Genomic DNA, 27,507 nt, shown 5'->3' with positions numbered 1-27,507 from the left:
GTAAAACAGCAATGGGTGGTGGCTTGGCTTGGCCTCTGGAGTTTAGTTCTGTGCCCTGGAAGAGTAGGACCCAAAGCAGGAGGCCTCTGTTCTCTGAGCAGCTTCATGGAGACTGTGCCCAGGGCAGCTGTGTGAGAGTGGGGAGTGGTGCCTCCTGGGTTGACCTGCACTCTGAGAGGGAACGCCCCAGGTGCTCTAGGAGTGCCCCCAGTTTCCCACTGCCTAGGGTGAGGCTCCAACCTGAGGGTCACAGTTGCTGAAGAGAGGGCCTAGAACGTGTGGCCAAGTGGGTAGAAGGCTCACCGAGGCCCTCAGGGCTGATGGTGGGGAAAGGGCGGACCATTAGCACTAAGTGACATCTGCTTCCTTTGCCCAGGCCAGAAAGGTCCTTTCCTTCTGTCCCTAGAGCAGAGCTCATGCCTGCTGCCACCATCTCCCCTCCCTCCTGGAGGATCAGAGCCACAGTATTAGCACCTGTCCCAAGGAATGAGCCAGCTCTGATAGCCAACATGGATCAGTCACCTCCAGTCATAGTCCTTCAGGCTGAGGTCTCACCAGCCGGTCTCCTAACCCTTAGTCTTGATGCCAGGTTTCCCCAGCTCCAAAACTGGCTCCTCGGGATGGCATTTCCTTCATGGTCCCATCCTTGTGGGAAGGGCATTGGGGCTGCCAGGTAAGGCCGAGGTGGCAAAGGGAAGCATAAGACAGTGGGGGCTGGGGAGGACGGGACTCAGAACAAGCACCTTACCCAGAACTGGGAAGTTTGGGACAATTCAAGGACACAATGAGGGCATCTGGGAGACCAGAGAAAGTGGTCACAGCCACTGATAGTCACACAGGGAGGGACACTGTTTTGCTGTCTGATGGGAATGGGCAGATAGAAAAACCAAAGTTCCAGGTAGAGGTCTCAGTTGATCTAGAAAGATAATGGGCCTGGCCTGGGGGAGGTCCAGAGCTTAGTGGTGGCAGGCCTGGCCCTCCTCCCTTGGTGTTCCTTGTGTAGCACAGCCCAACGCCACAGCTCTTCTGGAGAGCTGCCCCTGCCCATACAGGAGATGGACAGACTGCCCCATCAGGTGACAGGCAGAAAGGGACAGTGGAGCTAGGCACGACAGAGCAGAGGCAGGCAGATTTCTGCACTCAAGGCCAGCCTGGTCTGCAGAGTGAGTTCCAGGACAGCCAGGGCTATACAGAGAAACTCAGGAAGATGGGAAGCTCTGGGGGGCATTCTTATGGCCCTTGGGTGCAGGCATGGTGAATGGGACTGGGGGCAGAGGTCACTTTCAATTCCTTCCACCATCTACATCCAATATTGCAACAGCCCCACAGAGGACGACCTAAGGGGAGACTGGCTGGAAACATTTTATTGAACTTGCCTGCAAACACCACTTAATTGAACTCTCCACCCCAAAGGACTCTAGTCCAGTAGATCCTGTGCCTCAAGGCTTCACAGACAGGGGTGTGGCCAGCACTCCCCCCACTGATGGCCACAGGACCAGCCTGCAGAGAGGAAGGGAGCAGGGGTCAAGAGAAGAAGGGCCAGCCAAGCCTCAGGGGCACTTAGCCAGTAATGCTCCTGAGGTACAGTGAATTCATTTGCCTTACAAAAACCCAGAAAACCTGTATGAAATCTCAGCACTATCCTGAGTTAAATATATATATAAAAAGGGGGGGGGACAGTCAGAAAACACCTCAGTTAGGGTGCCGGCACCTCTAGGGGTTGGGGGGCAGGGACCAGCCCTGCCCCAGCTGCACTTCACTGAAGCTGCAAATACCAGGCCCCACCCAGCAGCAAGAAGACCAGCAGCACCATCGGAAACAGCTGCCCAGGGTCCTGGTCAGGTGACACCTGCGGGACCAAGAGGGAAAGGAGAGTGAGACCCAGGGACTGCCTGGGGTGAGGAGCCAGCTCTTGGGGCTGGCTCAGAAGAAGCACCTATGCACAACTGGGGGGTTCTGGGATACAGTGTGAACTTGGGCATTCAAGCCAGTGGGGGGGGGGGCGCGGGGGTGAGCAGGGGAGGCGACCCAGAGACCATGACTGACAAGAGCATCCTCTCTCTTAGAGGAAGGCTCCCTGCAGGAGGGGCCAGATGGCACTGTGTGGACTTGAACCTCCCTCAGTTCACCAGCCAATCAAGCAGATTGCTGGGATGGGGCAAGAGGTGGGGAAGAGACTTTAGAGAGGGGTGGAGACTGTGGCTAACTAGACAGCGTAGCTAAGGAGCTGCTGGCTGCCCCATGGGAAGGATAAGACATGGACTAGAGGCTTCAAGGTGCTTACCCAGGCGCCAGGAGTCAAGACTCTCCAGGACCAGATGTTTTCCCTGAGGTTGGTGAGGCTTCGAATCAAGCTCCTGAAAATACCTCTGACACCTGTCCGGCTGTAGGTGACAGCGAGTCTGTAAGACACGAGATGAGCAAGGTGGTCACTATAGCCGTAGGCACTGGAAGTGTACGCGTGTGACCCCTTACAGCATGGCCCACAGAGAGCCCCTGTGCGCCTCTGGTTCTCTCTCTGCCCAGAGCCACCCTCAAGGAGCACCTGCCTCTCTGAAGGCCCCTGAGCCTCGCTCAGATCCACACGGCCTTGTGAGTCGGGATCTCTCCGGACTCTTCAGCTTGAGAAGCAAAAGAAAGGCCCTGAGTGGTGCTTGATCTACTGCTAAGGCCAGAGGGAGGATTTGGGGGGACCCACGTGGGGGCTGGAAGGCAAGGGGTTTCAAGCTTGCCTGAGAACTCCCATACTCCTCTTCCAAGGTTTGCAGGGCTCCCTTGGGGCCCAGCCCTGTCCGGTTCACCCTGGGTAACTGGTTACCTGTGTATAGCAATCCCAGGCAGCTGGACCAGACGGGGGCTCCGCAGACACAGGTCCATCTCATCGCCGATGCAGGCCAGCCTCAAGGCCACCTGGTTTCTGCAGGAAGGCATACATAAGGCAGTTTGGTGTGGTTATGCTGGGGAGGCCATACCACACACCCAGCCTAATTTCCATGGAATTCAGGACCCAGCAAGAGGAAGGCAGTGGGATACTGGGGGAAGGAGGGAGCGGGGCGGGGGGGCTAGCAGCAAACCTCCTCGGTGTCCCTCTTATCCATGGGTGCACTTATGAGTAAGAGCCATTTCAAATGTGCCCCTGTAGGATAAACCACAGGCTACTGAGACCTATCCCAGCCTATACCCCATGTCTGCCTCTTGCGGAAGTCAGACACAAAAGTACTAGGGGATGTCTTGTGAACCTGCCCGGAAGTCAGGGACAGCTTACTTCTGCTTACTCCAGGAACTTTCCTTTAGAGAATCTTGGGGAGGGGCCTACCTGGTGAACATTGAAGAACAAGTGTGGGGTGTGTGTGCTTGGAGCCCCTTCAGTTGGCTTCCTATAGGGTCTCAGTCTATCCTGCTCCCGGAGACCTGTCCCTGGTTCCCAGTCTCAGAACACTGGTGCCTGCACCTTCTCCAGATGGAGAGCAGTAAACCAAATTCAATTCCCTCCACCATCTACACTGGTAGCACGTGCCTTCAATTTAAAGAAAATCTCAGGGGCTGGAGAGGTAGCTCAGCAGCTAAGGTACTTGTTGCTCAGGCAGACGACATGATTGTTTACAGCCACCTGTAATTTCAGTTCCAAGGGCTACAGCGTCCTCCTCTGAGTACTGCAGGCACCAGGGATGTACGAAGGGCACAGACATACGTGCAGGCAAGCACTCATGCACATAAAATAAATCTTTTAAAAACAATAAAAAGTCTCCATTGAAACAGGAGACACACTTGTGTGGTGAATACACACACAAACACACACACACACACACACACACACACACACACACACACACACACACTGAAACCAGCCTGGCTAAGCCCTTCCTGGGGTTTGCCCACACATTCCACACCAGCGACACAGCAGCTCACTGGAAAGTCCCTACAGAGGGCATCTCCAGAGCCACCTGTTCCACACACCCAGTGTCCTAGGTTTCTTCCTGATTCTGATGGTCACAAGGGTTCAAGGAACCTGGAAGGTCGCCTGGCAACCGAGTTGAGCGGATTTAGTCCCGCCTATTCCCTGAGAGACCCCCCAGGAAAACACTGTCCCCGGCTTCATTCCACTCAGGAATGGAGCAGAAAGTGAGGCGACACTGATTCCACAACCAGAGTGGCAGAGAACCCTGAAGCTGAGGGTACACGTGAAGAGCCTGTGCTGACCTGCCTATGTGCAGAAGGACTCGCCCTGGCCAGTATGGCTGCTCTCTCTTTCTGCTGGGAAATGAAGGATGGGTCTCAGAGCCTGAGCAGGGAGGGACTTGGCCTTCTGGACACAGAGGCAACAACAGATAAGCCCTCTACTAGTGAAACCAGATGGCCCAGGTTCAGGCTGCATTGTGCTGGTCCCGACACCCAGGAAACACACTGGAGCCCTGTGTGGGTGGGGGGACCTCCAGGAGCTCCTTGCCCTGTTATCTCCCCACTCCCCTTCCCCCCACTCCTCTATATAGAAGGTGCTGTTCCAACCCATGTCCAGTGGAGAGTCCAGTCAGGCCCTACCTGCCTTCCACGCACTCCATGAGGTCCACGTCTCTCACAGGCTCCTTCATGCTGGGAGTCTCAGAGGCCACTGGAGGTTGGGGGACCTGGTCGTGTGGAACAGTCTTGATGACGTCTCTGGCCATAAGTCTCGCCTCCGACATGTGTTCTGTGGGATAAAATAAGGCAGAGCGTGACTAGATCTCCAGAACTATGCACCGGTGGCTACAGACCATAGTAAGTGCTTGGTATGTGGGGCACAGAAAGCCCCCGGGAACTACAAGGCCTTGGTATATGAGTGTTCCTGACCCTCCTCTGTCCCAGAATGAGTCACAAAAACCAGAGATGCTTCCATCCAGGCTGCTCACATAAGCTGGGCTATCTTTCCCAAAGCAGGCCACCAAGCTTCAACAAGATTCTGGTCCTCTTTCCTGGTCCCTTGAAGATCAGGACGTTCAAAGACTCTGAATAGACTCCCCACTAGCCCCACCCCAGTCTGTCCAGAGCCTGCTAATGCTGTTTGCCCAGCCATAGCTCTACACACCACTGCCCCGTAGCAGACCTGAGCATCAAACCAAGTTTCTCCAAGGGCTGGGAGAAAAGCTTGTCCTTACCATGCAAGCATGAGGACTTGACTTAAGATCTCCAGAATGCAAGGCAGGACTCTGGAGGAGCTGTGTGCAGCACTACATGCCTGGAACCCCAGGACTGTGGAGCTGAGAACAGAGTCCATGGGGCTTGCTGACCAGCCAGCCCAATTTCATCAGTGAGTCCCAGTTTCCAGATCCTGTCTCAGAAACCCAAGTCACGTCTGGAGGGACGGGTTAATCAGGTAGAGACAGTGTGTACCACTCTTGCCGAGGAACAGAGTTCCATTCCCAGAATCCACATCGGCAGTTCGCAACCCCTTATAAACTCCAGGTGGAGGGGCTCAGAGCCCTCTTTCACCCTCCAAGGGCACCCACACTCTCACACACACACATATGCATACAACATACAATTATCAAATCTTCGGGGGGAGGGGACCCAAGGTGGATGGCTCCTGGGGGAACAGCAATGTTGACCTTTGCCCTCTACATGTGTGCACACACGTGTATATACACACACATGCATGCATACCCACACATAAAACATGTGTATATACAAAAGTTCTTCATGTCTCCAGGTCTTCATGCCTGAAGGCTCCCATGAGGTAGAAAAAGTGACTGTCACTTTTCTGTCTTTGACCATCTATGACAGAAACATGAACCATGTCCCCTGTAATGAGGGCAGGGGAAATATGTCAGACTCTGCTGCCCCATATCTAAGAATAACCTTCTTGCCTCTGTGGCCATTTCCTCTGAGCTGCTTGGGCCGTCATCCAACTCTCCCCGACTCCTCCTCCCCCCAGCCCTTCCAGAGTCCTCCACGCAGGCTGTGTGCCTCAGCAAATCACCAAGTCCTGGGTCTCTGAAGTGAAGATACTAAGGACCCCAGCTCTGTCCTTGGGGACAGAGGAAAGCCCAGGCACCCCTGCCCACAAAGAGACTGAAGTGAGTTCCCAAGGAGAGCGACTCCTTCGCCCTGACTTTATGAAGAACACAACTAGCGGGTTTCACTGTTTTCATCCCTGAGGGCGGAACCTGAACCTCACGCAAGACAGGGCCGTGTGTGCCACTGGGGGCAGAACTTGAACCTCACGCAGGACAGGGCTGTGTGTGCCACTGGGCCACACCTACAGCCTCATTCCTTCTTTACTTATTCTTTTCTTAGTCTCAGTGTGTGTGTGTGTGTGTGTGTGTGTGTGTGTGTGTGTGTGTGTGATGGAAGGGGACACATGCCACACTGGCCATGGGGAGGTCAGAGGACAACTCTGCAGAGCTTGTCCTCTCCTTCTGCCTTCACATGGGTTCTAGGAACCACACTGAGGTCACCAGGTTTTGTCCCCAGTGAGCCTCTTCCCAGGCCCTTGACACTCCCCCACCCCCACCACCACCTTTGAGACTAGCTTTTTTTATGTAGGCCTGGATGTCCTGGAACTTTCTCTGTAGACCAGCCTAGCCTTGAACATGAGATCTGTCTGCTCCTGCCACCTGGTGCCGGGATTAAAGGGATTCCCCACCTCCTTTAATGTCTGCTATTGCTCTGGAGTAATTATGACAAATGGGCGAAATAAGATGAGAGTCCTCCATGATCCTATGCTGGTCAGTCTTTCCTTTAAACACGCCTGTAGCCACATAGGCATCTTCCAAACCAAGGTTGCCCCACAGTACTTTGCAGCCCCCTCTCCCTCAAGCTCCTGTCAGAGGCTTCATTTTGATCTCTAACCATCTCTCAACTCCTGCTAGGACAACACCTCTACACCAGCACTCATTGAGGTCCATCAAGACCCTGTCACACATTCTCTTGCCCAGTATCCCTTGCAATGCTGGTCATGTGACCAAGTCTGGCCAGTGAGGTCTCCAAGAATTTGGACACAGGGTTGGAAGAAAGGGAACAGAGGCCAAGCTCACAGGAACACAAAGACCAATGCCGGAACCTACAAAGACCATGCTGTCCCAGGTAGAACTTTCTGCCACCAACACGACAGCATAAATACATAAACAAAATAAATCTTTAAAAAAAGATTTACTTATTTATTTTAAGTAAGTATATGAGTACACTGTAGCTGTCTTCAGACACACCAGAAGAGGGCATCAGATCCCATTACAGATGGTTGTGAGCCACCATGTGGTTGCTGGGAATTAAACTCAGGACCCCTGGAAGAGCAGTCAGCACCCTTAACCACTGAGCCATCTCTCCAGCCCTTATCTTGTATTTTCTATCCAAAGAAATATATGTGATCACCTCAGAGACCTTCTGTACAATATCAGTAGGAGGACTCATTGTGACAATGATGACTATCATTGTCACCTATCCTATAAACGAGTCACAATATATGACTAAGAAACATGGTACCTCTAGTGGAGAATCTGTTGAAAAACTTGATAATTGCTCAACTGGAAGGAGTCAAGCAGCCAACCATCAAACAAATCCAGGAGGCAGGTAACATGGAGAAGGCCCAGCATGCACTGGTTCAGAAGTACCTTTATCTCTTTGATGTTTAGAAGAATACTGTTGCCATGGCCTGGGAGGTCACTTCAGCTATGTAGAGCACATAATGGAGTACAGAGTCCCCTGGACCACTATATTTCTATGTAGGACGTGATGCATTGCAGGAAGCAAGAGCATATGACAGACGGGGTGGAGAAGTATGAGATGCAGTCATCTCTGTACAGCAGGAAACGGAGACCATTGCCACCAAGGAAATGATGGTGTGGATCTGGGCTCTTAACTGCCCAACTCAAACACTTGTAATCTCTGCCTTCAGGGGGCTAAGGCAGAGGGACTGTTTTGAGTTCAAGGCCAGTCCAGTACTTTCTAGTCCAGCCAGGGCTTCAGGGAGCAGAGACCTTTTCTTTTCTTTCTTTTTTCTTTTTTTTTTTAAAGGAAAGAAAACAAAAGAAATGAAATGAAAAAGAAAAAAGGCATTGAGCAGTCCTAAGAATCCAAAATTCAAAACCTTGAGCCCCAACATCATACCACATGTGTGATGATAGCTCAGAGTGTGGGAACTTTATCCTATGCACTGAATTACTTAACATTCCATATGTACCCTATAAGTTACCCTCAGCCCATACATGAAAGTGCATAGGAGAGGTAAGGGTAACTGAATTTCATGAGTAGGCTCTGGCCTCATCCCCATACTGTGTGTGTGTGTGTGTGTGTGTGTGTGTGTGTGTGTGTGTGTGTGCTATGCACACTCCAGTGAAGTCTACTTGACAGGCTGAGAAGCCTGGGAGAACTCACGAGGCAAAGAGTTTCAAAAGGAACTCACCTCCTGGAGCTTTAGCGTTCTTATAACCCGTATACTCATACCCTATCCCCGAGTTAGTCTGGTGTATGGATCCACGTGCTCTCTTTTAGTATTATCTTATTATAAGTGCCTTTAAAGATTGAATTCTAACATAGCCAGAGACTTCACCAGTGTTCCAATGTCCTAGAAAATGCTTTTTTTTTTTCTTTTTTTTTCTTTTGGTTTTTCGAGACAGGGTTTCTCTGTATAGTCCTGGCTGTCCTGGAACTCACTCTGTAGACCAGGCTATCCTCGAACTCAGAAATTCGCCTGCCTCTGCCTCCCAAGTGCTGGAATTAAAGGTGTGTGCCACCACGCCAAGGAGCATGGTAAAGACAGTGAAACTAATTAAGCATTACAAAAGACGGAGCCAGCAGCTCAGGGCTGGTCTGCAGAGTGTTGACTAAGGACAGTAACCAGTCTCACCCAAACAAGGGAATACCATGAAAGAGCCAGGGAATCCCACTGAGACAGAAATCTTCAGTACAGGCTACATTGCACATTAGAAGCAAGTTGGTGAATTCTTCTGACAAGTGGAGATTCTCCAGATACTTAAAGTTACACTCATAAGAATTTATCAAGGCCTAGGAAATAGAGGTGTTGTGGTATTGCAGTATTCATGAGAAGGTCTGCTAAAGTAGAACCCCTGGTGATGGGCTTAGCAATAGACTAGCTTTACACCTGGCTCCCTTCTTAGTGGCAGCAGCCTGGTCCCTACCTTCTTTTGATGTATACATTCCTTTTGTATTATGTAACTTGGTGGATTGTATCTCGTCTGGTTTCTTGCTATTCTGCTGTATAAAAAGTTTGATGCTCGACCTGACAAAAGACATTCAGATTCTACACAATCTCCTGTGTGCGTCTGTCTGTCATTCCTGCCGACTCCTTGCCCATCTGCACCCAGAGACCCGTCCACACAAAGGGACCCAGAGGGTCTGCAGCATGTGTGTGTGTGTATGTGCAAGCATGCATGAAAAGGCCTGAGGTCAACGTTGGCATCTTCCTTGGTTGCCCTCCACTTATTTTTTGAGGCAGGGCTCTTCACTTGGGCCTGGAGTCCTTTCTGCTGGACAGCAAACCTCAGGGATCCTCCTGTCTCTGCTGCTCCTGCTCTTGGGCTGCGGGCAAGCACAGCCAGGCTTGGCTTTCTGTTTCGGTGCTGAGGATGTCAACAGTCATCTTCCAGCCCCAGCCCTTCATATATCTCACTATAGATAAGCAGCTGACATCTTAAATCCAAAACATTTCTGGTAGCCCAATCCTGAGATGGTACAAAGGTCCTGCTTGCTGGCTTGGGGCTGCTTCCCTACCCTGCACTGTGTCCAAAGTGCTTGTAAAGATTCCTTTATTTCGCCACCCAACAATCCAGGGAGGGACAGCACACTTGCCTAGTATGCACAAGACCCTGGCTTCATCCCCAGCAACACACAGGGATGCACAAGAACCACCCAGAAAGTGACTTTCTGTTCAAAGAGAACACTGGGTCTTAGAAAAGTTCATACTGAACCAAGAATGGATGGTGACCTAAGACTTCCTGTCCCTTCTCCGAGGCAGACTAATAATGTCCATCGTAAAGTGGAGTGACCGCAGGCACAGTGCGCAAAGTCATCCTCTTGAGGACACGAGACTAGACACCATTTACTCGTCACTCCCTGTACTAAAGAAAAAGATGGCTGGAAGCCTAGGCCCTTGGGAGACTAGAACATAAGCTGTGTCACTCCGGGTGTCTCAGGACTGACTTGAGACGGGTGACTGTCAGCAAGGCACGAGCGATCAAGGAGCCCTGAGTGCACACAAGGTGACATCATCGGCCACCACAGCAGGCAAGAGGGCGTGGTGAGCTCCAGGCTTTGAGAAGCCATATAAGGGGAAGCATTGTTCTTCCTTCCAGAAATGGAAAAAGGAATACACGTCCAGGGTTTCTGTCTCAACAAAGAGGTGGCTGTCTCCCCTTCCTGAGAGGAAGGTGGAGAAGAGGTGGACACCTGTTCCTGACGAAAGCTCAAATCTCACAGGAGCCGGGCCTCGAGGATCAGAAGCGTAAACACAGCCACAGCTAAACACAGCCACAGCCGCAGCACCTGCCAGGGCAACACCTTTGCCTGGAGGCAGAAGCTGTGGGCTACAGCGGGAGGGACAGGGGCTCCACCTGCTCAGTGTGCCTGTCAGACAGAGCTGCAAGTCTATAAAGTAGGAGCAAGCCCCCTGCACCACTAGGCCAGGACCTGTGGAAGGGGCCTGGCCGGGTCTCACCCGGCATCACCCATGTGCTCATACAGGTACCTCAAAACTCTTGCCACATTTCTCCCAGGGAGTGCTTGGCAGCAGTTACAAAGAAAAGAGACAGCCCAAGGATCTACAATACAGAGATGCCAGCTTATCTTTAGCTAGCTTGGCTCGAAGCCACTCAGAGCCCCGATAGGCCATGATAGGCCCTTTCCCAGGCTGAGCTTGTACTTCATAGGAGCCATTCCCAACCCTGGGCAGTGGCCAGCAATGCCACCATCTCACTGAGGCAGCCTGACCTCACTGACCATGTCACTGTGCTGCCAGCTTCCTGGCAGGCAGGGAGGAGAAAGTAGGGCTCACACAGAAGGCAGGATGGGGAAGCCACAGATGTCCTACACTGGGGCAAGGACAAGGCTCAGCATTAGGACGGGAGTGGGGGTGGGGGCTCTCTCTTGCTAAGCCTCCTTCGACACGTCAGCAGGCATGTGTGTCTATGTACCATCATGTTTATCTCGGAGTATCAGAGTAGACAGACATAGGTCAATATGCCAAAGACTAGATCCATACACCATGCCAAACAGATTTCACTGAACAATCATGGTAGCACACGCCTTTCATCTCAGCACTCCAGAGGCAGAGGCAGGGGGATCTCTGTGAGTTTGGTTCAGTCAGGCTGATCTATATAGTGAGTTCCAGGTCAGCCAAGGCTACACAGTGAGACCCTGGGGGGCCGGGGGCGGGGGGGGGAGTTGAACACGCGTGCATTTTTTTTTTTTACAGTAACAACAAAAATGTAAAGGAAAAAAGAAAGGAAGGAAGAGAAAAAGAAGGTTTCAGGTCAAGTTAGCTTTGTAAAATCTTCATTCAGACACTCTAAAACGCCTACATAAAGGATGGGAAAGAAGCAGGCATAATGGCACAGGCTATACCCCCACCCCCGACTTAGGAGGTGGAAGCAGGAGGATCAAGAGTTTAAGGCCAGCCTGGTCTACATAGCAAGTTAGAGGACATCCTGAGCTACCTGAGGCTTCACCTCAAAACACCAAACATAAAATAGTAATAGATACCATCAAAGATGCAGACAGATAAGAGAGACACGGGCATGCTTATGGCCAACATGTCTTGGTGTGGTGCAGACTAGAAGAAGTCAGACTAGAAGAAGTATGTGCAAACACGTGTGTCTGCATATGTCTGTGAGTGTGTACGTACCTGCTGGGTGGGCCTTGTAAAATTGTGTCCAGAACCTTGCTGCCCTGAGGAGGCTCAGGCCAGGGGGGTGACTCAGCATGCAAAGCCATTTCCCTGGGAAAGCAGGCCAGGCCCTAATTTGCATCTGTCCCCTCCTCCTCTTCCTTCTCTCCCCAGACTCCAGCCTCCACCTCTCTATCTTCAGCTCCACCCCAGAGCAGACCCCTGTTCCCAACCCACCCCAAGGCAGGAGCCACAGCAGGATGCAACTTCAGCCCAGAAACTGGACACCTGGACTTCTCCTTGATCCTCTGCCCTGACTTGCTGAACTCCCATCGTCCTGAGTACCAGATGGCTGCTGACACCAGAGGCCGGAGAGAACCTGCCCTGCCAGAGGGTCAGGCACCCATCTCCATCTTCCTTAGAACCCTCTTGGACTCCACAGCTCTTACATCTTGACAAGCTCAGGACAGACTTCACTCTGACCTCCTTACCATCCTAACCTCAACTCACCTTTCCCGTCCTCGGGACTCAATTTCCCTACACGCTGTTGAGTGGAGATAATGCAGCCACGTTGCTGGGACTCCTTGTCCAGGCAAGAGTTCTGGGGCTTGCCCCTGTTAGAACCTAAAGGGTGTGTTATGTTAGCAAGGCTCAGCTCTGTGTGGATTTGCTCCCTCGGCATCCAGTGTAGCTCTCCCACTGCCACCAGAAATCAGCTCATTTAAATCAAAGCCCCATACTCCACTCCAAATAGGCAAGTTCATGCTCTCTTGGGCATTCTGAATTTCAGGTGTGTGTGCCATGTGACTCCTGCAGGCATCCTGCAGGTACCCAGCAGCCCCTGGGGAAACTGAGTGGGCTGTGAGTTCCAATTCTCAGCATCCATCCAAAAGAAAGCCTGGTATGAGCTGTGCGGTGGTGGCACGCACCCTTAATCCCATCACTCCAGAGGCCTAGTCTACAGAGCGAGTTCCAGGACAGCCAGGGCTGTCTCATCAAACAAAAACAGAGAAGCAAACCACAACAAAAAACGAAAGCAAAACACAAAAGTCTGGGATGATGCGGCTTGGCCTGACTCTTAACAGTGGCAGGAGTATCCCTGGGGCTCACCGCCAGAGCAGTCTAGCCAAATCCATGAACTCTAGGTTCAGCGAGACACTCTGTCCCCCAAAATGTAGGGAGTGATTGAGGAAGACACCCACCACTGACTTCTGGCCTCCATACACCTGCCCATTCACACACACACACACACACACACACACACACACACACACACACAAGCACAGACAGATACACCTTCAAGCACAAACTTATCTCCCAAAGGAGGCGGGATCTCAGGAGGAGGGAGGCCATAGGAGGGGCGTGGCCTTTCTACCACAGATACATCCATCACCGTTCAGTCTGATTCCACGCCTGTGGAACCCAAGACCAATTCAAAGAAAAACGAAAATCCTCATTAACGGCTCAAACTGGTGGAGCATAGAGATGGTTGTCTTAAAGTATTTTTTTTTCCCAAGCCAGGACCCCAATCTCAGGAACCTACATTCGTCCAAAACAGTTTGCTTGGGGGTGGGGTGGGCGGGGCTCACTTCCCAGCAGTGACAGAGAAACAGTAGAAAAGGAAGGAAGACAGGGAGGAGAAAGAAAGGAAGAGACCTTTGTGTCTGTGGGTGTTGTCAGTAACCTGGGAAGTGGTAGCCTGGAAGTAACCCCACAGGCTCAGCCCTTCAGTCTGGCCTGCATTTGTCACCACCAACCTCAGCGCTGTCCCCACTCCCCCCCCCCCCCCAGGACAGACACAGTTAGATTGATCTGTTTGATTTCTTGTGTTTTGCCTACATGTATGTGCGCCTTGCACGTGCAATGCCCTTGCAGGCCAGAAGAGGGCATAGGGTCCCCTGGAACTGTAGTTATTTGCGGTTGTGGATGACCTACTGTGGATACCAATATTCACATTTCATGGGTCACAGAGCCATTCATAGTTATCTGCAAATGACCTCACAGAAGAAAGGTCTGGAAGCAAACCTTGGAAGAGGGCAATGGAGTTTACAGAAGTGATTGCCAGAGGACAGGGAGCAGTCCTCAGCTTAGACAGCCAAGGCAAACTTTTGTTTTGTTTTAAACAAAGTACCCAGGGTTTCAAGGCTGGCCTTGAACTTCTAATTCTTTTGTCTTCACCTCCTGAGTGCTGGGATTCCGGACACACTGTACCATGTCCAGTTTTATGCAGTACTGGGAAAAGACCCCAGAATTTCATGGATGTTAAGCAAGCACACGACCGACAGAGCCATCCTCAGGCCCCAGCTTAAATGTTGGACAAAGGGCACTTAATTGCCTATCATCCTGGACCCCAGCACAGAGCTGCTCCCCAGATCTCTATTGCCCTCTCCCACAGTGCTGCTGAGGATTGCAGGAAGACACATAAGGTCATTCAGCTGTGCATAGGGAAGGCACCCACCCACCCGCGTTCTGTTTCCTTCTTGCCGGGCACATGACCGGAGACCTGCAAGTGTTTTGTTTAACATGTATTTCTCTGGGGGACATTCCAGGCCCCTCGGAACCTCTGGGTTCTGTGTAACTTTGGATAGATTCCCTTAGGCCTCCTGGACCCCTAATTCCTCTTCAGGGAAGAGAGGCTCAGAGGTATGTTTGCCAGGTTAATCCTCTCTGAGAATACTGCAGTCTGGGACTGCAACTCTGTGGCAGAGCACCTGGCCAGTAGGCACCAGGGCCAGGCTTTGTCCAATCTGCAGGGGAAATGTAACAATGCTCCTGACTGCCTGATTGAGTCTGGAATCTATCTCTGTCTCTCTCTGTCTCTCTCTCTCCCTCCCTCCATCTCTCCCTCTCCTTCTCCCTCTCCCTCTCCCTCTCCCTCTCTCTCTCTCTCTCTCACACACACACACACACACACACACACACACACACACACACACATATACACCAGAACTCTCTGCTTTTCTGTCTCCATTACAGAAGGCCAGAGTAGCAAGCTACCTCCTCCCCTTTCGGCTTCTAAGTTCTTCATATGCTCTGGCATGTTTGAGCCTGAGGAGGAAGTACCAGAGTTGACTGGGCTCCTCTGGGAGGTGGACTCCATCCTCTGCCTTCCTGCTGGTGGCATTGGGCTCTTACCTAGACCCTTTACTGAGCCTTCGGCATCCCATGCCCCAAGTAAGCCAGGCGGCCTGCTTGCTTCTTGGCCCTCTGTCTCCAGGACAGAATTCCACTGCTCCTGGCTCTGCTGTCCCAGCACCTCGGGTCAGCTGACTTGGATAGGGCACTTGGCTCTTTATGGCCTCAGTAAATGTTTACCTGTCTGTCTGCCCAGGGAAAGTCCTCTGCAAAACAGCAAGAATGAGCAGTTCACGGGGACAAGGGGGGACCATGCCCCTGTGTGGAGGACCCTGGAGTGGTCTCCAGCACCCAGCCTTCCACCAGACGGCCAAGTAGGTTCTCCTTCACTCCCCTCCCGAGCATGGTGAGCCTCCTCTCAGGTCGGGTAACTGGGCACCACATTTTCTCCCATCTCCTGAAAAACAGGTTTCCTTGGCAGTGCCCAGAGGGTGTTTTGTATTGTCACAACTCAGTGTTGACACTAGGTAAATCAGCTGCCCTCTCCATGCCACCCTGCGCCCTGCCCTCTCCCGCCTGCCCGGGACGCATTTGCTGACACTTTTCTCTGAGGCTTGGCTTCAGCCAACCAAGGGTAGGAGAAAGGAAGCAGCCACACATGTCCAGTCCAGACCTGCTGCTGGCTTCCTGGTGGCCACTCCCAACAAAAGCCGGGCATCGTTCGGCACTTCCTTGAAACAGCTTCCGAATTGTTCTAGGCAGAGAGCAAAACAGTGATTTCTCTGGCAGGATTCACTCAGTCAGCCGCAGAGGAAGCAAGGGTCATTAATTGTCCACAAATGTAACCAACTCACTGAAAACAGGATGCTTTCCGGGGGGTGGGGGGGATTCTGTCTGTGGCAGTGTGGCAGGACAGCTTGAAGACTCACTAGTCAATATGGCCTTCCAAATACCCCTGCCCTTCTACTAAGAGAGGTGGGAAAGGAACATAATAAGACAAGATGGCAAACTGTATGTACCCTGTGACTTTTCTTTCAAGGCAGGGTCTCCTGTTTTCTACATTGGCCTCCAACTCAATATGCAGCCAAGAATGAATGACCTTGAACTTTTGCTTCCTTCCGAGTGTTGGCCTCCACCCCTGGCATATGCGGTCCTGGGAGCTGAACCCAGGAATCTGTGTGTGTTATCCCGCCGCTCTACCAACTGAGCTACATCTCCAGTCCACAAGCTCTGGTTTCTTTGCTCTCAGCGAATCCAGCAGTGATTTCATTACTGTATATCAACCACCTTACAGTGACCAGCATGCAGGTAAGCCCTCCATCCAGAGAGAGTTCAGGCTATGATGGGCACCAGGAACCTAAAATTTGATGTTCCTTGTCTCACAGAACATGCAGGCTACGAATACATGAGATTATTTCAGACAGCCAAGGGCATAGGACAGAACAAATAATGGGTGAGATGTCAGGAAGGGTGGACATGGAGGGGTTGTCAGAGAAATGTCAACTGAGCAAAGACATCAGAAGATGAAAGGCCAGGGATGTATCACTCCGATGACCCCTTATAAACCTCCCAGTGCTACAAAAAAGGATCAACTGTGACAGGAGAGTAGCTCCATCACAGAAGGCCAGAGTAGCAAGCTACCTCCTCCCCTTTCAGCTTCTACGTTCTTCATATGCTCTGGAATGTTTGAGCCTGAGGAGGAAGTACTAGAGTTGTCTGGGCTCCTCTGGGAGGTGGACCCCATCCTCTTCCTTCCTTCTGGTGGTGTTGGGCTCTTACCTAGACCCTTTACTGAGCCTTCAGCATCCCATGCCCCAAGTAAGCCAGGCGGCCTGCTTGCTTCTTGGCCCCCTGTTGCTTAAAATACACAAAGCCCAGGGTCCCATCCCCAGATCTGGAAACAAAACAGATCTAGCTAACTTTAAAATGCTAACTAGGGTTCAGCTTAGAAGATAAGTTAAATGAGCCTGTCACCAAGTTGAAAAATGACACACTGCGTTTTCCAGCTCGGGATGAGAGCCAGCATCCTCTGGCAAAGGTGCACATTTTGAGTTAAGAAAGTTAAAAAATAAGCAATAAAGACCCATAACCCCAGGATCTCAGAGGCAGGAGAATTGAGAGTTCAAAGACAGCCTGGGCTATAAAGTGTGAGACCCTGTCTCCGAAATAGAAAAAGAGCAAAGCACAGACAACCTTTAAAACCTAACTCTGGAGGAACAACTGAGAAACAGCAGCTCTGTGACTTTGAAGGGGAGGCGCTGTAGTTAGATATGACCTGGGGGTCTCCAAAGATTGGGGTGTTGACATTTAATCCCCTTGTGAGGTATTTAAAGGGGAAACTCAACCTCACTGTGGGGTTTAGAGGCCGGACCTTTGAGAGGTGGGTAAAATGTACAATGTATGTCTTCTGCCAACAAAAGGGAGTCACCCAAGATGGCCCTCAACCCCACATGAATCACAAGCCAGAATAAATTTTACTTCTTTATAACCCAACCCAATGCACTGTATCTTATTAGCAACAGAAAGCAGACTAAAAGTCAGCACTAGGGAAGCAAACCGAAGGATTGAGAATGCGAGGCTAGCCTCTGCTACATAGTGAGGCCTTACTTAAGAAAACAATGGTAGTATACACAGAGCTGTGAGTTCCATCCCCAGCTACAAATAACCTGGATACAGTAACTATACCTGGAATCCTAGAACTCAGGTGGTGAAGGTAAGAGAATCAGGAGTTTCAAGACCATCCTCAGCTACATAGTGAGCTGGGGGCCAGCCTAGGCTACATGAAACTTTGCCTCAAAACAAAACAAAGAAAGTCTCAAATCCTGGAGTATAGAGGGGAGAAAATTGGCAGGGTGGAGTGAGAGATGTGGGGAGGGGCAAGGCTGGGAGGTCACGAGTGCCACCTGCCCTAGGCAGGACACTAGATCCAAAAGCAGCCAAGGACCCCAGGTGACCCTTAGGTGTATACTTGTAAAGGAGCAACAGTAAACATGCCCCAACCTAGTGGAAATCAAGGTAGCATTGCCGAGCTACTCAGCCACTTCTTGGGAAAGGTCCCTCCCCACCAGGCTAAACCACAACGCAGTTTACAAACTCAACAAACTGAGGTCCAGAATGGTGGAGGAGCCTGTAGAAAGCTACACAGTCAGAACAGAAAGTAGGTCACAGGTAGAGAGGTTGGTGTGGCCTCTAAGAAAGCCCTCCAGGCTTTGAAGGAGCCAGCTCTATGTAGCTGTTGGGACATAAGCCTATCTGAAATGAGGCCTGCTTCCCTGAGGTTAAAATTAAGGTTCACTGACAACTCCCCCATCCCCCAAAGTAGGTAGGAGACCAGCCTTCTTGAGAGCTGCAGCTGGCTCCAAACCCCTGTAACAGTGTTATCACCTGCATCAACGCCAACAACAATAAACAACACTTTGTAGGGGTGGTTCAGTACACTTCAGAACAGCAATTAAGTTTATAAAACAACCTGCATCCGCATCCTGAAGGCCACAAGGTGGAAAAGTGACACAAGTATTGAACCCCCAGTGCTGGTTGTGGCTGGTACACCGGCGACCTTGCCGGCCCCTCGGATGCACTCCCAGTCCCTGCGCCTGGGCGCAGGCAGGTGGCTAGGAGCTTCGGGGAAATGATGGTCTGAACTACCCAGGTCGCCTAAGAAGGCCCTTCTGCTGCCCCTCGAAGACCTATATCCCCGGGTCCCAGAGAGGACAGATGCGAAGCTGGATTCTGTCGGGAACAGGTGTGAATTACCAGGTCGCGGCAGGGACGGTGCGAATCCCAGGATCCCCGAGGGAGGGACAGATGCGAACTCTCCGGTCCTCGCGGAGACAGGTGCCGACGCCATCTTCCGCCTGCGGCCCGGGCTCAGCCTGGCCGCCCTACTGTGGCAGTGCCGCGCCCTGGTCTCAAGCTGCTCCCCCTAAGTTTTCGACAACCAGGGCACAGCGACAACGAAGGCCACTTGCTCAGCGCGCCCTAGAACCAGGACACAAGGGCCACCCCAGTGCATGGACGCACAGCGAGACACGCGGACCAGACTAGCACCTTCTGGGGTGTCAGACGCAGAGGGGACGTTTCAGAGCCGGGGCCACCGAGGGATTTGGGCACGGGTCCCCAACTTTCCAGCAACTTGGGCTAGGGCTGCAAGACGCTTACCTGCCAAGCTGAGCTGGCGTAGCGGCGGGCGAACTGCCCGAACACCCTCTCGGCTGGGACGCCGGTGGCGGAGTCGGGGGCGCTGGCTGGAGGCGGGTTATTGTGAGCGGCGGGCTGGACCCTGATAGGTGGCCGCGCCCTCCCCGTCCCGCCCCTTTAACTCCTCCCTCCGGGGCTCCAAATCCCCGGTCCCAATAAGTAGCTACAGAACCCCTGTTTTAAAGTCGTTAGCTTGCAGACATTCCTCTGTCGCCTGTAGACCTGCTACTGTGTCCCCGCCAGTGCGTCTGCGAGTGTGCTTTCCGCAGACGCCGCCTCTGCCATCGCCGCGGCCAAACCTTAGCAAGGGCTGTCTACTTGGTCCTCATAGTACTCCTAAAGGCTTGGTGCTTCTGTGGCTTCCCTTTGCTCCCGCCTGCTACAAGTTCCGCACTGCACCTCCAAATCTCCCCCTTTCCCCTCTCTCTTCTCTCCCGGTGTATAGGGAGCTCTCCCAGCCCTCCTTTTGGCGAAGACTTAGGGTGAAGGAGAGGATCGGTAGGAGGTGAAATCTAGAATTACAGGTGAAGTGGGAGGAGTTCAGTCTCCAGTGCCCTGGAGCAGGGGCTCCGAGGTGAGTAAAGATGGAGCACTGGCCGAATTACAAAGTAACCACTATCTATACAACAACAAAACTTGTTTATCCCAAGTCAGCTCCTCTCGGGATAGCAGAGGTCAGAATCTGGGGCAGGTGCCTCCTACTGCGTGCTTTGTCAAGTAGTCAGCTGGACTCTTCCCTCTCCTGTCAGGAGAGGGGTGGTGATATTTGGGGTTCCTTAAATCTTCTCCTGACACGGGAAGGCAGCCCCTCCCCCCACATGTTAGAAGGTCCTCGGCAGAATTTAATCTTAGAGGCCTTCCAATCCTGCCACTCAGATCTTTCCAGTTCTGTGGTCCTTCTGTCACCTCCAAGCCCAGAAGCAAATTGAACCCTGATCTTTGGCCATTAGCCATCAGGGATTGTCACAACCTGGAGTTGGGGGCAGGGGACCTTGAAGCCTCTCTGCCAATACATTTTGCAGATGAATTTGCAGAAAATTGAGACTGAGAGAAGAGAGGCAGTGACAAGGGGTCTCACAGTCCAGAAAGACCTGACCGGTCAGCAGATGCGTTCTGTAAACAGTAGACAAGGTGGAGGAAGGAGGCCAGTTTGAGGTCAGATGGGGACTTAGGGGCCCAGGGGAGGGGGTGAGTGAAAATATTTAGCCTGCAAGATCCCCAAGGCAACAGGCTGATCAAATGGGAGGCTAGCACAGTGACTCAATCCCTGAACGGCCTGCCGCTGGGGAGACTAGGAAGTTGGGTAGGTTCCGGGCAATATAGCAAGAATTCATTATTTGGAGGGGTTTGTTTATTTGTTCGTTTGCTTTTTCAAGACAGGGCTTCTCTGTGTAGCCCTGGCTTTTCTGGAACTCACAGAGATGTGCCAGCCCCAGCCTCCCTAGTGCTGGGTTTAAAAGCATGCACCAACCACTACTACCACCAGGCTGAGAATCCATGTCTCAAATTACAAAGAAAAACTGGGTGTGTTGATACCCCTGTCATCTCAGGTTTGGGAAGTTGAAGCCGGGAGGCCAAGGCGTTCAAGGCTACATACACAGTTTTCCAGTGAGTTCCAGGAGAGCCTGGGGTACAAGAGACCCTGTCTAAAATAAATTAAAAGAAAGAGAGACAAATGAAGGGAAATGGGGCAAAATCACTTAAATAAGAGTGCGCCTTCCTGTTAGTGCTCCATAATTGGGTCAGATGCAAGAAGTAATACAAGTGGTGACAATGGGGACCGCCACCTTCTGTCCCCAGGGCTCACATTTGCTCTTCTCTTCCCTTCTTTTGAAACATTTATTCATTCATTCTGTTGGAGAGGGGACTATGTGTGTGAAGGTCAGAAGACAACCCTCAGAGGTCAGTTTTCTCCTTCACCATGTAGATCCCGTGTTCTGTCCCTGAGCCACTAGGCTATGCACCCTGCTCCCTGAGAGGACCATACTCAGGGACTTGCCCCTTTCTTCTCTAGTGGCCTCAATCTACAGGTGCTGCTCACAGCTACCTCTGGATCCTCATAACCCCACTGCCTTCTGTGCCTGAGATCACTTGTGTCTATGATCCAGCTGACACAGACTTCAAGCCAAGTTTTGGCCTCGAGTTGTCTTTGGATCCTTTGTTTAACAAATACTGGTAGAGTCTGGTGCAGTGGCACCGGCAATCCACATTCTACAAACTGAGGCAGGAGGAATGAGAGTTTCAGCCAGCCTGGGGTACATAGTGAAACCCCCTGCCTTAAACTTGAAGAATGGGGGATTGGGGTATAGCTTAGTTGGTGGAGTGCATACCTTCTACTGGACCTGCCAGTCACTAATGGAGCTAGCCAGCCATGCCAGGGATCTCACTGTCCCCGACTCCCCAACACAGAGGTTCAAGCCAGCACTGCCACACAGGTCTCTACATGGGTGCTGGGATTGAATTTAACAATGGCTTTTCAGGCTGAGCTCTCTCCTTTGCACCACGGTTACATTTACATGAAGTCTGAAACAAGGCAAAGGTCATCTATGGAGAGAAGGGAAAATAATGGAGGCAGGAGTTAGTGAAAAGGGGGCACAAGAGAGCTTCTTGGGTGACAGAACTGAGGTTATCGGCACACACACACACACAGTTTGCCATGCACTGAGTCAGACGCTTACCATCTGTGCGAGTTTTGGTAAGGAAACCAAAAATCAATACGAACTAGAATCTAAGTCCACAAAGGACAACAGAGCAGGCTCGGAAGGTTAAGCAATGAGGATCACCAAGCTCCAGACTGACAGCTGCCAGGAGGGTTGACTAGCTGAGACCATGTTGCTCTCTGGACAAGGCCAGCTTCACTGGTGACAAAAAGAATCGTCACTGAAGACAGTCCTGGCAGAATAGACAATGCAGCTTGCTTAGCCCGGTGGCATGGGTATTTAAAAGCAATTTAATTTAGACACATGTCAGGCCAGAGAACCAGTGGCTGGGGTGACCGAAATAACCTGTTTTGGAGTGTGCGGCTTGTCAGGGGATGGAGAACAGACTTCCACTCTGTCAGACAATTCCAGGAATCCAGGGTCCTGAGATAGCTGGCCCTGCAGCACCGTGGAGGCCTTGAGCAGCAGCAGGCTGTGGCTGTCCCCTGGTTATCATTCAAGTCAGGTCCGGTGGGAGGCAGTGGACCCACGCGGTGCAGACAGGAAGAAGCCCCAGCCCCGTGGACTCTCCTCCCATCCAGAAATAACATCCTTTGACAGGCAGCTTATCAGTGTGATAGCAGGTTTTCTCAAAAAAACAATTACAGCTCCCAGAAACCCACCATTCACCTTCAGCAGGAATGGACAGTGAAGGCTGGACACATGTCTGCTCACTCTCAGGGCACCCTGAGAAGGGCCTCTTCTGGCCCAGCTCCCTCTTCTCGGCCTAAGAAGGCAGGTCCTGTGAGCCGGTTTCCTCTGCTGCATCCACAAAGGGCCCTAAGCAGGGATCTGTCTCACAGTGGAGAGACCTTTGTTTTATCCAGCCTCACAGCCCTGTTATCGCTGCGTCACACAGGGACACCAGGTCAGGCAAGGTCACCCGCAAGGTTCCACAGGAGACACGAGCTGGCTTGTCATCCCCAGCCCATTGGGCTTTCCTTTCTCGGTTGCTGCTTCTCCTGCCTCAAAGAATGAAGAGAACCAAGAGGGAGGTTGGGGGTGGGGAGGTGGAGGATGGGTGGGGTGGGGTGGAGAGTGCGGAGTGGGGGGCATTTATGGATTTTTTTTTCCTCTCACAGGAAATCATCAATTTTTTTTTCCTTTAAAGTTCTGCAGGCACGTCTTTTCCTCTGGGGAAATTAATATGCTACTGTGTTCCCCTGAAGTGCAAAAAGAAATGTAGATAAAGCTTTATTATACATTCTGTATATGTATGCATAAGTATAGGTGCATGGGTATAGAAGCCAGAGTAGACTATCCTCTGTAAGTGTAACTTTTTTTTCTTTTTTCTTTTAGTTTTTTGAGACAGGGTTTCTCTGTGTAGCCCTAGCTGTCCTGGAACTCAGGCTGGCCTTGAACTCAGAAATCCACTTGCCTCTGCCTCCCAAGTGCTGGGATTAAAGGAGTGTGCCACCACTGCCCAACAAATACATTTTTTTAATATTTAGAAGATATTCTGAGACACGGAGATTAAGGTGGAATTAAAGGCATGCACCACCACTGCCCAGCAAAAATGTAACTTTTATTCTCCGGCTCCTTGCTATCTCCGAGGCTTGCTGCCTCCATCTGCTAACCAAGGCCTAGTCCTGGAAGCTCCTAGCCTCCATACAATCTAATCTAGGCCTAGAATGTTTTCAGCCTCTGAGACTTACTGCTGAATAAGCTCACCCCTTCCCAGTTAGTGCTTTCTGAGCTCTGGCTGGTTCAACTCCGCTGTTCTGGGTCAAAACTCTTCAATCTGGTTTCTCTGGGCTTCTCCTGAATGCTCTGCTTGACCTCAGTCTAACCCTGGCAATCTGTTCTAATCTTCTGTCTCCTGCTTCCTCTCTGGCTCATTCTATCCTCCCCTGTGTCTAGCTCTTCTCTCTCTGCTGGGGTTAAAGGCCACCACTGTCTGGCTAGTTTCTCACCTCTGTGACAAAATGCTCTAAAAGCAACTTAAGGGAGGAAAGTTGCTCACAGTTCCGGGAGGGGGGGCGGGGCATGAAGATGGGAATGTGGTAGCAGGCATGAAGGGCAAGGTGACCAGAGGAGGAGGAGCAGGAAGAAGGCTCCTCCTCCATCTGCCCTCAGGAAGAGGACTGTAATGAAGACAGCTTTGCTGTCCAGCCCTCATTCTCCCTTTATACCATCCACGATCCCAGCCAGGGATTGATGCCTTGCCCATTAATCTAACTAAGACAACCTCCACTAGCATGCCCAGAGACCCATCTCCCAGGTGACTGTCAATTCTGTAAAATTGACATTTAACATTATCATACGAGATATTTCAGGTGAGTGAGTGGGAAGGTCACTGGAGCAAGGATAGGAAATCCCAAGTGTGGGCACTCCTCCGGAGACACGAGTCTCTCAGGGCTGGAGAGGTGATGGAGCAGGTAAAGAGATAGATACTATGCTACTTATACAGAGGTCATGTGCTTGGTTCTCAACACCTGGTACCCAACGACCTCTAACTCCAGCTCCCACGGGATCTGCTGCTTTTTTCTGGCCTCTGAGGGTACATGCATGCATGTACATGTGTGTACACACACACACACACAGAGAGACACAGAGAGACAGAGAAAAGTAAGAGAGAGAGAGAGCGGGGAGCACACAATTTGGGAGGTTTGGGTTCTACAGGGTTTCTCTGTGTAGCTCTGGCTGTCCTGGAACTCACTCTGTAGACCAGGCTGGACTCGAACTCAGAGAGATCCGTTTGACTCTGCCTCCCGAGTGCTGGGGTTAAAGGTATGTGCCCCTACTGCTCTGCTGAGATTTTTTTCTTCCTTTAAAGAAAACAAGGCTGGTCTGGTGCTTTGCCTGAGGAAGGTGCCACTGTCACTCACAATTCTATGTGTCCTTGACAAGCCCTCCTCCTGGGCTGAGCAGGGGTGTGTGGAGTTGAGAGAGCTTGAGCAGGCGAGTCCTAAGGAGGCCTGTGTTGGGCCCTGGGCTGTCTGGTTTCATGTCAGCCTGACACAAACTAGAGCCTTTTGGAAGACTCCCCATCAGATTGGCTTGTGGTCAAGCCCGGGTTGGCATTTTCTTGATTGACAATTAAGTGTGTGAGCACCAAGTTCTCTGTTGGCAGTGCCATCCTCGGACTGGTGGTTCTGAGGACTATGAGAAAGCAGGTTGAGCAAACCGTGAGGGTCAATACACTAAGCAGCGCTCTTCCAAGGCTTCTGCATCAGCTCCTGCCTTCAGGCTCTGCTTGAGTTCTGGCACGGACTTCCCTGGATAATGGGCTCATAAGTCATAGGGCAAAATAAGCCTTAAAAAAAAATCACAGCAGTAGAAACCCTAACTAATACAGGTCCAGACAGCCTGGAAGCTGCTGGCTCTACCTGCTGGCTCTCCTGCCTTCAGGGGCTAAGCATGGTTGCAAAGCCCGACCTTGTCACTTTTCTTTCTCCTTTGTATCCTGTCACACCATGTCACAGCCTAATGTCAGAGTTGATGTCACAGGGGTTTGGCTTCCTTGCACAGCTCTCGTCTGAGCTCATCAATGTGTGGCTCCCAACTTCTAGGTCCCTGTCTTACTTAGGGTTTTACTGCTGTGAACAGACACCATGACCAAGGCAAGTCTTATAAAGGACAACATTTAATTGAGGCTACCTTACTGGTTCAGAGGTTCAGTCCATTATCGTCATAGCAGGAACGAGGCAGCATCCAGGCAGGCATGGTGCAGGAGGAGCTGAGAGTTCTACATCTTCATCTGAAGGCTGCTAGCAGAATACTGGCTTCCAGGCAGCTAGGATGAGAGTCTTAAAGGCCACATCCACAGTGACACACCTACTCCAACAGGGCCATACCCACTCCAACAGGGCCATACCTTCTAACAGTGCCACTCCCTGGGCCAAGCATATACAAACCATCACAGCCCCTCTCTGGGGCAATCTCAAAGCTCCCTGTACCTCCTCAGTGTGATTCTGGAGACTCATGGAAGGCCTGTCACCCTTATTCCCCAGGAACTCCTATCGAGGAAGCAATTGCAACTGGAAAGGAAAATTCAACAACCAGTGTAGAGGCCAGAGTCCTTTCCATTTTACTTTTAGATTTATTTATTGTATGTGTATGAGTGTTGTGTCTGCATGTATATGTGTGTGCCTGGTGTCCCCTAAAGGTCAAAACAGGGTATTGGCCCCCTTAGAACTGCAGTTACAGATGGTTGGGAGCTGTCATGGAGGCGCTAAGAACTGACCCAGAGTCCTCTGCAAGAACAGTACGGTTTTGGTTTTTTGCTTGTTTTGTTTAACTTTCCATCTTCTTTGGGCTAGAGTTCAGGAAGAAAAGTGAATCTGGATGCAGCCTGTCAAATAGAGGCCACCGCAGTTGGAACTCCTAGCCAAGGATTCCCACGGGCCCCAAGGCTAACTATGTGGGGCTCAGAGGATCTGAGTACCTGACCCAGCCTCTCAACCATTGGTGGTTCCTCTATGTTCCACAGGACTTGGGTGTAGACCTCGGAGTGCCATGTGAAGGCCCTGTGTGGCATTCCCAGTCTCCCACTTCCCAGGTCTCGGGGGCTTACAAAATGACAAAGTCGCCTGTCTGGTTGCCTGGTCTCTAAAGGCCTTGGGTGCTGTCTGCAGAGAGGATGTGTGAAAAGCACAGGGGCTGGGGTGGGTGTTGCGGAGGGGACAGAGTTTGTCACAAGCCAGGGCCATGCACCCCATGCAGCTTATAAAAGTCTGTTTTCTCCACAGCACACAGGCCAAGTGCAAAAACAAAACCAAGCAGAACAAGAGACCTGGGCTGTAGGTGAAGTGGGGAGCAAGGCCTGGCTTTGGGGTAGATCTGCATTCTCTCTCTCAGCTGGCTCCTGCTATCTATGCTGAAAGCAATACTTTGGGGTTGGGGTGTGGAGGGAGCTGGAAGGTGAGGAGTGGGGCCAGCTTTCCCAGTCTGATAGAATGGATCTGGTTTCCAACCCTTTGCCCTAATCCAACTCAATAGAGAAACTGAATCTCGGACCTGGGTTTTGCTCTTGGGTGAAGAGACATGCTCTGGACAGTGGTCCTGACTTGAGGTTACTCTTGCATTAATAACAAACGTTGGCTTGCTAATGTCGTTTCAGAGAAGGGTTGCACAGGGAGGCATCGTCTAGTTACAGGTTTCAGGGCAGCTCTCTCCTCACGGACTGAACAGTTTTACACGGTGAAGAAGAGGAGCTAAGCCCGGTATGAGGACACAAGGGGTGGAGCCGGAGGCGGGCTGTGCGTGTAAGAAACTTGCCATAAAGAGAGCGGGAAGAGAAGCAGGAGAATAGACAGCCAGGCCCCTACCAGGGAGCAAGCAGCTCTCTTAGCTTCTGTTCCTGGAAGGGTGCCAGGTGAAGACCTGCCCACTGATGACTGATTTTACAGCGCTTTCCAGGTTGAAATGTCCTCTTGGTCCCTCAGCCCCACCTCTACAGGGTCTGTAAGCTGCTGGTGCAGAACTGGGAGGCGAAGATGAGATCTGTGTTTGCGCTCATGCCTCAAGTAGCTGGACCCTGCCAGTTTTGTTCCCAGAGACTGGTTCCCCACCTGCCAGCCTCCGGGTCAGGACCACTGTAGCATTCTGAGTCTCTCTGGCTGCCTCCGGGCAAGGGTCACTTCTGGATTCCAGCCTATCCTAGGAGAGTGTCCCCACTCGGGAATTTTCAAGTGCTTCTTTCTACACACTGTCCTGAAGCGAGCCTCCGCATCTCACCTCCGCTGTAAGTCTCATCCACGGGACAAGGCTTATTGAATACCT

The 27,507-nt window shown here is 51.6% G+C and overlaps 1 protein-coding gene and 1 pseudogene across 6 annotated transcripts; one reads left to right on the top strand and one right to left on the bottom strand.

Annotated features, from left to right (window-relative positions):
* Positions 1-1,346: 1,346 nt before the first annotated feature.
* Positions 1,347-19,192, bottom strand: Bik (BCL2-interacting killer). Of its 6 annotated transcripts, none has more exons than XM_006520354.4 (6): positions 19,046-19,192; positions 18,641-18,865; positions 4,540-4,687; positions 2,819-2,917; positions 2,285-2,402; positions 1,347-1,849 (listed from the first exon to the last, which is right to left on the bottom strand). In XM_006520354.4, exons 2-6 carry the CDS (start codon positions 18,732-18,734, stop codon positions 1,757-1,759), a joined length of 552 nt encoding a protein of 183 aa, XP_006520417.1. In that variant the 5' UTR covers positions 18,735-18,865; positions 19,046-19,192; the 3' UTR covers positions 1,347-1,756. The 6 variants fall into 6 exon arrangements, with proteins under 6 accessions (XP_006520417.1, XP_006520418.1, NP_031572.1 ...); XM_006520355.3 differs by lacking the exons at positions 18,641-18,865; positions 19,046-19,192 and adding exons at positions 12,323-12,436; positions 15,128-15,641; NM_007546.2 differs by lacking the exon at positions 18,641-18,865 and having other exon boundaries at positions 19,046-19,120.
* Gm46495 lies at positions 5,690-12,268 on the top strand (annotated as a pseudogene).
* Positions 19,193-27,507: the final 8,315 nt, after the last annotated feature.

The sequence above is a fragment of the Mus musculus genome, chromosome 15, assembly GCF_000001635.26.
Source record: "Mus musculus strain C57BL/6J chromosome 15, GRCm38.p6 C57BL/6J".
NCBI classification, from domain to species: Eukaryota; Metazoa; Chordata; class Mammalia; order Rodentia; family Muridae; genus Mus; species Mus musculus.
Note: the sequence above shows the minus strand (reverse complement) of the source record. Positions and strands in the feature narration are given on the sequence as shown.

Coding starts and splice junctions, on each gene's coding strand:
- Bik (XM_006520353.3), bottom strand. CDS start 12,494: ATGCCGAGGGAGCAAATCCACACAGAGCTGAGCCTTGCTAACATAACA. Junction 2,918..4,539: donor ATGGAGTGCGTGGAAGGCAG/GTAGGGCCTGAC, acceptor GCCTTCCTGCAG/AAACCAGGTGGCCTTGAGGC. Junction 2,403..2,818: donor CCTGGGATTGCTATACACAG/GTAACCAGTTAC, acceptor CGTGTCTTACAG/ACTCGCTGTCACCTACAGCC.